The 13152-nt window shown below is 42.1% G+C and overlaps 1 protein-coding gene across 1 annotated transcript in view; it reads left to right on the top strand.

The window, feature by feature from the left end:
- Nucleotides 1-12797, top strand: part of cltcl1 (clathrin, heavy chain-like 1) — a 35161-nt gene extending 22364 nt beyond the window's left edge. Inside the window, exons 17-31 of the mRNA XM_061816134.1 lie at nucleotides 313-547; nucleotides 716-838; nucleotides 934-1079; nucleotides 1161-1344; nucleotides 1988-2180; nucleotides 2267-2424; nucleotides 2507-2671; nucleotides 2773-3048; nucleotides 4260-4409; nucleotides 4484-4615; nucleotides 4688-4798; nucleotides 6018-6188; nucleotides 6296-6517; nucleotides 9791-9866; nucleotides 11599-12797. Of these exons, the coding sequence (XP_061672118.1) occupies nucleotides 313-547; nucleotides 716-838; nucleotides 934-1079; nucleotides 1161-1344; nucleotides 1988-2180; nucleotides 2267-2424; nucleotides 2507-2671; nucleotides 2773-3048; nucleotides 4260-4409; nucleotides 4484-4615; nucleotides 4688-4798; nucleotides 6018-6188; nucleotides 6296-6517; nucleotides 9791-9866; nucleotides 11599-11723 (2467 nt within the window). The 3' untranslated portion in view covers nucleotides 11724-12797. The remainder of the gene's footprint in view (nucleotides 1-312; nucleotides 548-715; nucleotides 839-933; nucleotides 1080-1160; nucleotides 1345-1987; nucleotides 2181-2266; nucleotides 2425-2506; nucleotides 2672-2772; nucleotides 3049-4259; nucleotides 4410-4483; nucleotides 4616-4687; nucleotides 4799-6017; nucleotides 6189-6295; nucleotides 6518-9790; nucleotides 9867-11598) is intronic.
- Nucleotides 12798-13152: the final 355 nt, after the last annotated feature.

Below are 13152 nucleotides of genomic sequence, written 5' to 3'. Positions count from 1 at the left end.
ATGCAACATTAATTGGACACTCTAAATTGGCCCGAGGTGTGATTGTGAGTGCGGCTGTTTGTCTCCATGTTGCCTGTGATTGGCTGGCAACCAGTTCAGGGTGTACCCTGCCTTCTGCCTGTTGACATCTGGGATAGGCTCCACCGCTCCCTGTGACCCTCATGAGGATAAGCGGCAAAGAAAATGGATGGATGGGTAGTAAAAGTAAAATGAAGTTTGCCTACAACCCTGCAAAGAATGTATGACACAAGTCACAACACTGCCTCCCTGAGGTACATTTAATGAGTGTCCCCCTCCACCCCATCTATCTAGGTTAAAACTACTCCTGCCATGGTTGGAGTCACGTATCCACGAAGGCTGCGAGGAGCCAGCCACCCACAACGCTCTGGCCAAGATTTACATCGACAGCAACAACACACCTGAACGTTTCCTGAAAGAGAACACCTTCTACGACAGCGCTGTGGTGGGGCGGTACTGTGAGAAGAGGGACCCCCATCTTGCCTGCGTGGCTTATGAGAGAGGGCAGTGTGACATGGACCTCATCAAAGTAAGAACCTCAAATAAAGTTGCTACACACATAATTGGAGTGGATCAAAATATTAGGAACATTCATTTGTATAACGGAATGTGCTTAAACTCAATTTGATAAGTCTCTTAATAGGCAAATCAATGCATTTAATATATAAAATGTCAAAAAACTGTACGGCTTTTGTAGGTCTGCAATGAAAACTCCTTATTTAAAAGCGAGGCTCGATATTTGGTGCGACGGAAAGACCCGGAACTTTGGGCCAACGTGTTGGAAGAGAACAATCCCTACAGGAGGCCCCTCATTGATCAGGTCATTTTCTATCACTCACCTCAAGTTGTGCAGGTTGTCATTGTTAACTTTATTGACGTAACGTTATAATTGGGTTTTTGCTTTGTTCGTTTCAGGTGGTACAAACTGCGTTGTCAGAGACCCAAGATCCAGAGGAGGTGTCAGTGACGGTCAAGGCATTCATGACTGCTGACCTGCCCAACGAGTTGATTGAACTCCTGGAGAAGATCGTGCTTGACAACTCTGTTTTCAGTGAACACAGGTTCAAATAACATAGTGCCACGTTTTAATCAGTTAAGCATCATTATTTATTCTACAAAAAAAAAATTGTGCCTTTCCACAGAAACCTTCAGAACCTGCTGATTCTGACTGCCATCAAGGCGGATCGTACGCGTGTAATGGAGTATGTGAATAGGCTGGACAACTACGATGCACCAGACATTGCTAATATTGCCATCAGCAATGAGCTCTTTGAGGAGGCTTTTGCCATATTTAAGAAGTTTGATGTCAATACGTCAGCCATACAGGTAAAGAGATCTATTGCAAATGCACTTGCACTTGTCATAATTAAAAAAAAAAAAAAAAAAAGCATTTATTCTTTTTTTTATAATTAAAAAAAACATGACATGTTATACTTACTCTTGCATTACATTGCATTATTTCGCTGGTACCAACCGAATTTTATCCATCATGAAGGGGACATTTTGACTTATTAGGATGATTTCAGCCTTTGTTAAATAAAGTAATCATATTGCTTTCCATTAAAAAAAATTATTGTGATCAAGTTTGATATCTCCTATAATCAGCATTATCCAAAATTATTATTGTTTGACATTTACAATGCAAGCAGTCATTTGTCCAATGACAGATTTCCTATTCTTGATGAGGTTTGAGGACATCGATTTGCCTTCTATTTGCGAGTAGGAGAGAGTGATGTCTCATTGTTTTTACTAGTTAAATAATTGGTCCACTTCCCGAAGCATAAATTGTGCATTAATCTAATTGCTTTATGAACAACTACATCATCTCTGCTTCTTTTATACAGCCATGGCCATTTAAATATATATATATATTTTTTTAAACTTTCCGTTCATTTTCTGTTCTGTGTGTGTATGTACGCATTTTGGTTATTCTTACTACTACCCTTTTCACTCCTGTATTTGGTATTAGGTATTAATAGAACATATAGGAAACTTGGATCGGGCCTATGAATTTGCTGAAAGATGCAATGAGCCCGCAGTATGGAGCCAGTTAGCCCGGGCTCAGCTGCAACGAGACCTGGTCAAGGAGGCCATTGACTCGTATATTAAAGCAGTGGACCCCTCGGCGTACATGGAGGTGGTCAATGCGGCCAGCAAAAATAGTAAGCCACTGATTTCCAGTGCAATTTTTCAACTCTTTAGCACGTGTTGAGAAGCACTGATCTGTAACGAAGGCGTTGTTTTGCAGACAACTGGGAAGATTTGGTCAAATTCCTCCAAATGGCTCGGAAAAAAGCGCGGGAATCCTTCGTGGAGACGGAGCTGATCTTTGCTTTGGCTAAAACAAACCGTTTGGCTGAATTGGAGGAATTTGTCAGCGGGCCCAACAACGCTCACATACAGCAGGTAAGGTAGCACTTAAGTTGCTGAACAACGATGCACTTACACTGTAATAACTAGTGCATCCGGCTTTTATATCCCTCCGCAGGTGGGAGACAGATGTTACGAGGAGGGAATGTACGAGGCCGCTAAGCTCTTGTACAACAACGTGTCAAACTTTGCCCGGCTGGCATCCACACTAGTTCACCTCGGGGAGTATCAGTCTGCTGTGGACAGCGCCAGGAAAGCCAATAGCACACGCACTTGGAAGGAGGTAACTGGCACACCAAGAAGGAAACTCTTTCTTCCCCCATTCCCTGTGTGTCCTGTTTGGTGTAATGGACCTTCCCTTCCCGTCCTCCATCTTTGCACCAGGTTTGTTTCTCATGCGTGGATGGCGAGGAATTCCGTCTGGCGCAAATCTGTGGCCTCCACATTGTCATCCACGCCGATGAGCTGGAGGACCTGATCAGCTACTACCAGGACCGCGGCTACTTTGAAGAGCTGATTGCGCTGCTGGAGGCGGCTCTGGGCCTGGAGCGGGCGCACATGGGCATGTTCACCGAGCTCGCCATTCTTTATTCAAAGTTCAAGCCGGAGAAGATGAGAGAGCACTTGGAGCTCTTCTGGTCCAGAGTCAACATTCCAAAGGTGGGAACATCACCACAACCAAGTATACTGAATCTTTATTCTTGGATGCACAACCGATTGTTCATTAGTTAGATTGAAATGAGATCCAGTACTGTAACTGTATGTGTGTTTCTTTCGGCTTGTCCCTTTCGGGGTTGCCACAGCGTGTCATCTCAGATGAATGCATATATACGTTTGGCACAATTTTTACGCCGGGTGCCCTTCCTGACGCAACCCTCCTCAGGGAGTGGAGGCCCCAGTGGGATACGAACCCACAACCCCTGGTTTACCAAACCAGTGCACTAACCACTGAGCTACGGGGCCCCCCCAGTACTGTAACTGTATCAGGAAAAAAAATTGCTCAGTTTCGATTCATAACGCTTCTATCAATGTTATTGTGTAACATTGTAGTTAGACGCTTCTGTGCACCATCCTGAAAAGCATTCCTAATATTTCAGACCTCAACTAACTACTTGAGAAAATCAACGTATTACAAACAATACGATACAATGATGTATTGTACTGAATCAGTGAAAACAGCTAAAAGTAAAATATTACTTTAGTATAGAGCAACCTCTCTGACAGGTTTTAGGATAGGGTATTTTCAGATTAAGTGTGGGCGAATTGACCCATTGAAGATTTAAATTATAAATAGAACTATAATAATCATTGTTGGTGATTGTTCTTAAAAATGGTCAATTAGAATGTAACTTATTATAATGTAATTAAATATGTGGCTAATATATTCTAAACGAGAAAATAAAAATGCACTTGCAACTCAACTATTTGTACAGTAGTTCAAAACAGTGCAAACACAATGTGTGTGTGTGTGTGTATATAAATAAAATAAAAAAAAACGTGTATTAAGGCAAATTTTAAAAATGGACGTTAAGGGAATATTTGTAAAATAAACTTATGCATACATGGGGTCTGGTTTTTAAAGGGTAATTAAATTAATCATAAATATATAAATAAGTATTTAAAAATAAACTAGATTCTCATATCCATTAAGTTTTTTTTTTTTTTTTGGAGACCTATGAATTTCCTGGCCCATCTTTTTTTTAAAAATCAAATCCGGTTCTTGAGCAGAAGTATTTGCCCAACCCTACTTTAGATTTAGGTGTATCAATTAAGTGTTCAAAAACAATATTCACATCTTTATAGAAATTCACTTTGTTTTTAAAGGACAGCATTGTAACTGTAGCATCTTTCACTCTCTTCTTGCTCACCAGGTCCTGCGTGCAGCAGAACAGTCCCATTTGTGGGCTGAGCTGGTGTTCCTTTACGATAAATACGAAGAGTACGACAACGCCGTCATCACAATGATGTCTCATCCTACTGATGCGTGGAAAGAAGGCCTTTTCAAAGACATTATTGCTAAAGTAAAATGCGACGTGGCTACGTTGGTCTTTTTCTTTTTTGGACTTTTGGGTTAACATTCCTTGTATTTCTGTAGGTGGCCAATGTTGAGCTGTACTATAAATCTCTTTCTTTCTACCTGGATTACAAACCTCTTCTAATCAATGACCTGCTGAGTATTCTGTCTCCACGCTTGGATCACAATCGTGCGGTCAACTTTTTCACAAAGGTACTCGACATAGATCATACATTTTTAAAATTCTCTGTTATTGCAACTTTTCTTTTGTTTTCCCCCTACCAGGTGAATGAGCTCAAGTTAGTAAAGCCGTACCTGAGGTCTGTCCAGAACCACAACAATAAGTCTGTCAATGAAGCCCTCAACAACCTGCTGACAGAGGAGGAGGACTACCAGGTTTTTCAGTCCTTATTTTTCTAAAACTTGGCATTGAAACCTCATACACACCTCGTCATGATTTTGTCATCAAAGACCCTTGTTTTGCTTGTCAGCATCATTTGTCATTAAAAAAAGGGCATCAACAAAATAATTTCCTGGGGACAACTGGTTACAACTAAAAATGTATTAATGATATAATTGATTTGTCAACTTTGACTTGAACAACATCATAGTGTCAACTGCAAAAAATGAGGTTGTTTACTTGCTCAATTACAGCCATACTTACTGTTTTAATTTGATTGCATTATATGTATGGCTAAGTGTTTTTCCATACAAATTACATGACATTTTGCCATTAGGAACAGTGCACAATGAACTAGAACAGCGGGAATGGTCGTTTTCATATGTATAGCTACTGTAAATATGGTTTTGATACTGCCTAGTCATAAGTCACGTGCTTGCGGATGTTAAAATGTGGGTTACCTCGCTTAGGAATGGAACCTGCTAGTTAAACTAAGGACTCAACTTGACTACCGTAATTTCCAGACTATAGAGCACCTGATTATAAGCCTCACCCAGTACATTTTTAAAGGAAAAAGCATTTTGTACATACACAAGCCGCATGTGCCTACATTGAAACATGACATATTTACAAAGACGGTACACAGAAAGCGTTTTCAAAGTTTCAATAATATACCTTAGCTTTTCTTTCCAAACAGTGCCTGTGACTTGGCAGCAACACGCTAGCACAGCACTAACAAGGACGGTTTAAAAAAAAAAAAAAAAAAAAACACGCTAGCCCAGCACTAACGCTAGCGCAGCGCTAACAAGGCCGGTTAAAAAAACATACCAGTAAAAAAAGAGAGACGCGGCAGTAATACAGCAGCAACACGCTAGCACAACGCTTGTGCAGCGCTAACAGGGCCAGGTAAAAAAACATACCAGTAAAAATCGCTGAGACGCGGCAGCAACACGCTAGCACAGTGCTAATGCTAGCTTAAAAAAAAATTGCCTTTTCCGCTCGAGTGTCCCTTGTGGCCGTTAAAAAAATGCACAAATTAGCCGCATCACCGGATTAACCGCAGGGTAGAAAGCATATGAAAAAAGTTGCATCTTATCGTCTGGAAATTATGGTAATTCTTTATTTAGGGGATCCTAGATGGTGTGCAGTTAAAATGATGAGCGAGATTCCATTAGCAGCTATTCTGTGGAAAATATTTATCTTCTCTTTCAACAGGGCCTGAGAGCATCCATCGACGCCTATGACAATTTTGACACAATCAGCCTCGCCCAGAGGTTAGAAAAACACCAGCTGATTGAGTTTCGACGCATCGCCGCTTATCTGTACAAGGGCAACAATCGCTGGAGACAGAGTGTAGAACTCTGCAAGAAAGACAAACTCTACAAGGTTAGATGATGGGGAGGGGGGGGGGGATTTAAAGTAGTAGTGTTGCCTCATCGCGATTGTAGTGTGATGAGTAACAAACTGATCACTTGTCTGTCCGTCTTTGACAGGATGCAATGCTGTTCGCTGCAGAGTCCAAGGATGCTGAGCTTGCGGAGACCCTTCTGCAGTGGTTCCTTGAGGAGGGCAAGAAAGAGTGCTTTGCCGCCTGCCTCTTTGCGTCCTACGACCTGCTGCACCCTGATGTGGTGCTGGAGCTGGCCTGGAGGCACAACATCATGGACTTTGCCATGCCGTATTTTATCCAGGTCATGAGGGAGTACCTGACAAAGGTTAGTGCCAATTCAAGTGTTTATATTGGTCTTACAATCATGACCTAACGTATTTTCTCAAGTGGAATCATGTTTCTGTGTTTTATTGCATTTTTACTGCATATTGCTTTTTTTTTTTCTCTTGGAAGCAATTGTAGAAACTTGTCGCTTCAAGTTATAAATGGATTGTGGAATATTGACTTCATCTATCCGAAAAGCTCATGAAATCATCCATTGATTGGGAATATACATTGTATTTAAGAGTGGTGCCTTGATTTACGAGCTAATTGTGTTCCATGACCGTCCTTGTGACTCAAACCACTCGTATCTCAAATCCTTTCCTCATTGATATACGTACATAGAAATACCATCAGTTCTAGCTCCAGGCCACCAGGGGCAGTATAATGTTTTAAAGCTATCTCAGTAAACTGCAGTAGGTATTCCTGTAATGTTTTTTTGTAGTTATGTACTCATGAAATATCCCTCCATCCATTTTCTTTGCCGCTTATCCTCACGAGTGTCGCAGGGAGTGCTGGAGCCTATCACAGCTGTCAACGGGCAGTAGGCCAGATACACCCTGAACTGGTTGCCAGAAAATCGCAGGGCACATGGAGACGAACAGCCGCACTCTCAATCACACCTACGGGCAATTTAGAGTGTCCAATTAATGTTGCATGTTTTTGGGATGTGGGAGGAAATCTGAGTGCCCGAAGAAAACCCACGCAGGCACGGGGTTGCTTGTCTTGAGGTGCACTCCCACCACCCAGCGCAAGACACCCACGTGATGGCTCATATCTTGAAAAACTCGAAGTCAAGGCACCACTGCTTCAAATTGTAGACTATGGCGGTCACCTCTTTTGGGTTTTTTTTTTTTTCCCCCCCAGGTTGATGAATTTCCAGCGAAGGTGATGGTCTCTGGCCCTGTTTTTATATTTCCCCTGTGTTCTGTCTGCTCCTGTTGTAACTGCCCCTTAATCCCTTCGGTCTCTGATGTATAACATAGCATGGACTGTAAACAGACTAAGGCATAACTAGTTGTGATAGTAAGTGTGTTGGCTTTTGTTCCACTTCAGCAACAAAACGGCGGTTGTGCAGTGATGGCTGGCTGGTGAGCATTCCAGGGTGCACGCCACCTCTGGTCCAAAATCAGATGGGTTAGTCTCCAGCTCACATGCTACCCCCAATGAGGATGAGGGCGATAGAAAATGAATGGATAGATTGTACACTCCACCAACTCACTTAAAACTCAGTCCAAGGATTAACTCTGGTAAAATGTGAACAATATGTCACGCTGGTGATGTGCTTCCAATATTTGAGAATTTTACAATTGCAGGGGTATGAAGGTAGTGTATTTTCTGGTTCTGGTATTGATGTGTTCCTTTTGGCAAATGGTTATTAAGAATTTATAAATCTCTCTAAAGTTATGAAAGTATTCTGTGACATATAACCCTGAAGCAGATGAGATCAATCAATAACTAACTGCATTATATACGATGCCCTTGCCCAGTCGGTCATTGAAAGAGCCACTATCAACATATGGCGGTGGTGATGTCACAAAATATCGTGTTGGAAGGAGATAATTGGACTAATTTCCATTTTGTTGTTGTTTGGAATTGAAGCCTTCACACCGTCGTTTCAGTTTTTCAGGACCAGGATTAGCCTGTTCTGGCCTAACAGTTTTACTGTTCCTCTCTAACACCTCTACTGTGATGTTGCTAAGTGTGTTTGTGTGATAATTGCCTCTCATATGGGACATAATAAGCGTGATGATATATTCAGATCCAGGGATCAGCCTCAGGGCAAGACATGTGAAACATCCCTAACGCCAGGTCAAAATAATGACAGAACTGTGTACAAGGTTAAACTCTTTACAAATGTTATATGGTCCCATCATGTTTATATTTTTACTCTATATTCATTTGATTAAATGTCAGTGGAGGTAGAGAAATTTGGCCGTTTCAAACATGATAATGCTTGTCAACGTGATAATGGTGTGTTTATGTATGTAGTTTGCAGTGTGGTTGGACTCTATCTTGTGCAATTTGTACAATTTATTATTTACGCTTCCATAGCCTTGTGTAATTGACCCCTCCGTACAGGGCACTTAACCACGCCTCCTGAAGTGACGCCACGCCACGTGCGCTGCCGTCAGACAAACGATTAGCAAAAAAAATAGAGCGAAACTGTCCGATTTACCGGCTGATTTCTCACTCGCATTCTTAGCCAACAGTGAAATATCGTTGAAAAGCAGACAGCAGGGCTTCAAGTATTTCAGCGAGGGGTATTTCAATTGTATTTACATGCATAGACGGAGAAACCATTGATGATAGCGCGAGATCTTTCCAGAGTCAGAGGAAGACCGAGAAGCCACATAATATAATATATTATAAACCAAAGACGAATTCGTCATTGACACTTTCCTATTTTCGTGTTGCAGAATCTGTATGTGTATCTGTACAGCCGTTTGTGAACCGCCGTATGAAGGAAATTAAGGCAAGGCTTGATTTACGAGTTGTTTCTCTCGTTTCCTTTGTGTAACGTCACGCGCTCCCCTCAATAATTATTCTTGAATTAGTGCCAAACCTACGCGAGTCCCGACCGAGTACGACAATCACTACTTTATAGTGTCCTCAAACATCCTTCCTTCAGTCTTGGTGTCTCGGTGCACGTCGAAGGCTTTTAGGAATGCGAGTCCGGTTTAGCTTAGCTAATTAGCCGCGAACAATGGGACACGTTTGTGCAGTCAGATCGCAAAATATCGCTCAACACAGACCAAGTGTGTCAATCATTCACACGTAGCTATATTATGCAAGCGAAGAACTGCTAATTCATTTATATGAGACATATATTGAAAATCAAATACAGGACTTACCTTCGTGCAAACATCTGTTCCGGTTGATGGATTCAGTTGATCATGCGGTCTTCCTCAAAGTTTTATCCATCAAAGACATTTTTCGTACTGGGTCTTCGGTTTTGGAAAGGGTACGAATTGTACTCCACCAACTAGCCTTTCAGGATACCTGTCGTCACTATTATAAAGTCCGTGACTACACCTCTTAACCATACCTATTGTTAAAGAACCGAAATACGCGATAAAATGCCAACAGAAGCTAAACTGGACCATCCAGCCAGCGTTGTCAGAGATTTGAGTCCGAGATTATGCAGATCTCTGGCCTCTGATTGGTCAGTGACCCGGATTGCGCAACATCCACGCAGGGGTCAATTATGTTTACATAGGCATATTGTTGGAGTTAAGGCCCTGCCAAACTCAATACTGCTCTGTGGCGCCCTCAGGTGGACAAACTGGAGACAGCTGAAAGCCAGAGGCAAACTGAAGAGGAGGTGACAGAACCTCAGTCGATGGTGTTCGGTAGGTGTGCCACTTTTGTCAACATTGCTAATTAAGCTTCAAATCAATATGAGCATTAGGAATACTCAGCTAGCATTTGGACTGTAAACAAGCCAGTTAGCTACGGCTGCTAACAAACAAATATCAAAATGTCGAGCAAAGATCTTTCAAATTCTCGATCGTTTCTGAATCCTCAGCTGCCTGAGGTCCCTTCGCTCTGCTTCTGTTTGCTAATTTTTCGCCCAGTTATTGGCAAATGACGCCTAGGCATTTTTTTCAATTTTCTCTGGTGGATATTCCACCATAGTTTCAGCAAAGCTCCTGAAGGCCAAGGTAACAGGTCCCTGCTACGAGTATGCCACGACAAATGATGAACACTTCATCTGTCACATCTTCTTGTTCCGATTGTTTTTCCTTGGACGCGGTGGTATCTTGCAAGTCAAATTAAGAATGTGGGCAGAAAGAGGTCCACCCCTCTCCCCAATTCATTTACTCATTTTACCCTTTTTGACTGTTTTTAACAAATATGGCAAAAAGTGTTTTGTTTTTTTAATTTGTAACTCACCTTTTAGCGGCTACAGGGTATTTATTTGATGTAGTTTGATTTTTCCAGTGGAATCCAAATCACAAACTTCATTTGTTCCAAGACTTTGTTCATGAAGTGAACAATTTTTTTTTTTTTTATTCAATGAAATGAAACTCAATAGAATGAATCCGTTCAAGCTCCAGAACCAAGTCCCTGTTCTGTTATCTAACTTGCAGTTTTCTTAAGTGTCAATTTGAAGCGAGATGTTTTCATAATTAAGTGTAAGACAAGAAAATTGAGGTGCAGCATCTATTAGAGCTATGTTCTGTGAAAAATTATCCACTTGCACGTAGTTTTTCTGAAAATCATTATTAGTTGCATACATCTTTCTTGAAGATATGAACAATTATAAGGTGACAGAAGCTCGGGTTAACCTGTATAACCGTTGATTGCCATTCGTACAACAGAATGTCTTTTACTTTTTCACCTCTGACTCTAATTAATGAGGCCCAGATTTCACTCTCACTAAATTGGAACTAGCTCATTAATATTTCATTTTCATACTTTTTCTTCAGTTTTGATAGATGGTATTCTGAGATGTTTCTCATGTAAAAATGGGTGCCTTGGATTCATAGAAGTTGGAAAACACTGTATGAGAGCAATGCCACTATTTGATAAACCATAATTTCCGGCCTACAAGCCGCATCTTTTTTCACACGCTTCCAACCCTGCAGTTTATGCGGTGATGCGGCTAATTTGTGCATTTTTTCTAACGGCCGCAGGGGGGCATTCGAGTGGAAAAGGTAAGAATGAGACCGGTGGAATACATGTGCCGAGGTAGTGACTTTTACCGGCCCTGTTAGCGCTGCGCTACCGTTAGCACTGTGCTACCGTGTTGCTGCTGTGTTACTGGGGTGTCTCAGTGATATTTACCGGTAATTTTTTTTTTTTTTTTTTTACTGGCCCTGTTAGCTTTAGCGCGGGGCTAGCATTAGACTCTTTCTGAGTACAGTCTTTCTTTGTAAATATCTCGTGTTTCAATGTGGGTTTCAATATGGGCACTTGCGGCTTTTACGCAGCTGCGGCGTGCGTATGTACCAAATGGTATTTCCTTTACAAATGTACTCGGTGATGCTTGTAACCAGGTGTGCTCTGTAGGCCGGTAATTACGGTAACTATAAAAATACACGAGTATACGTGTATATACGTGTGTGTTTGTGTGTTCAGGCCAGCAGCTGATGCTGACGGGGTCTCCTGCTCCAGTGACTCCCCAGCCGGGGTATCCAGGGTATAGCTACCCCGTCAACGCCGCAGGCTACCCCGCCCAGCCCCCGTACGGCTTCCCCATGTAGAGGAGCGAGCTGTCCTCTTCCTAGCCGTCGCACACACTTCGGAGCGCACCCTCACGGAACCGAGCCGCTCCCGAGTCTTTGAACTGAAACCTCACCTGCAAGCAGGCAACCACACCACTTCACTGAAACTGCAATAACCGCTCCTCTTTGCTCCCCACCCAAATCCTCGCTGTTACCAAGGGACGGTACCCACCCTCATTCTACTTAATTCTGCTCACTATCCGAACCGTGCACTGAACTGCAGAACAAATCCTCACCCACGACCTGTTAATGTTACATAGATTTCTAGTGAGTCTGGTCTTGGTTCTATGATGATGGCACTCTGCTGTGGCACGAGGGGCTCCGCAGGGTACTCACAAGGGTGAGGGAGAAACGGGCTTGTGTTGAATCCCACAATGTTCTGAGTTGAAAGATACCTTGCAGTTGCTGTCTTTTCTCCTCTCACACAAATTATCATCAAGCAACCCTGTGCTAGTAATGTATTGCGACCATTGTCTGTCTGTCTGTGTGCGCGTTGTGATGGTGGTGGTTGGGGGGGGTGTCGGCTTCAAACCCTCTAAGGGGCTCATCACACAACCATTAAGACACTTGGCAACATCTTTCCTGGGATCCAGCGGTCCGTATCCCGATCACTTGACTTTTACGAATTGTCGAGTTTCAGGAGGAGGAAGTAAAACAGGAGGATGAAATAGTTTTAAAATACATGCTATGTGCTGCAGTCTGTGCATGTGCTGCCAAACTATAATGCTGCAAGCAGGAGCACAATTTTCATGTTTCACTTTAAGTAGCTCAAGTATTAATGATATGTCCAATGGATCTTTTTCATGTGACTAAAAGAACATTTGGGGTGAGACGGAGGAGGTGGAGAAATGTGTGCTGGTGTCCTGGTACCAGCTAGGTCAACAATAATCAATGTACTGAAAGCAATGTATAATTTAAGATATATTGAAATACTAAACTAATCAAAGAATATGAAATACCATATGTATTGTCTATAGTGTCATTGTAGTCTGGAAAAACGATTTTTGTAAGAAAACAAGACAAAAATGCTAAAAATGGCAATTATTAAAAGCTTTTGTTGCAAGTTTTAGTGGTTTATTTCGTGCCTGTTATAAGCTGCACTCATCTGCACAAGAATGTTACAAGTTATTTGTGACTTTTTAAACTCGCGTCAGTGCCAGGGTGTTAACTGTCGACGTGGTGGAATTCTAGGAATTAAAAACATTCACTGTCCACAACAATGGAGCTTATTTTATAGCTAGTTTTGGCCAAGAGGTGGCGCACACGCTGCACTGGTTGCTAAGTCAATCTCAGGGCACATATTAGAGATATACCACACATACGTTTTTGGAATGTGGGTGGTAAACAAAAAACCTTCACAGGAAGCCTGAAGCAGATTCGAACCATGAATTTCTACTCCTTTTCAGTA

Source organism: Syngnathoides biaculeatus, chromosome 4 (genome assembly GCF_019802595.1).
Source record: "Syngnathoides biaculeatus isolate LvHL_M chromosome 4, ASM1980259v1, whole genome shotgun sequence".
Lineage (NCBI taxonomy): Eukaryota > Metazoa > Chordata > Actinopteri > Syngnathiformes > Syngnathidae > Syngnathoides > Syngnathoides biaculeatus.
Note: the sequence above shows the minus strand (reverse complement) of the source record. Positions and strands in the feature narration are given on the sequence as shown.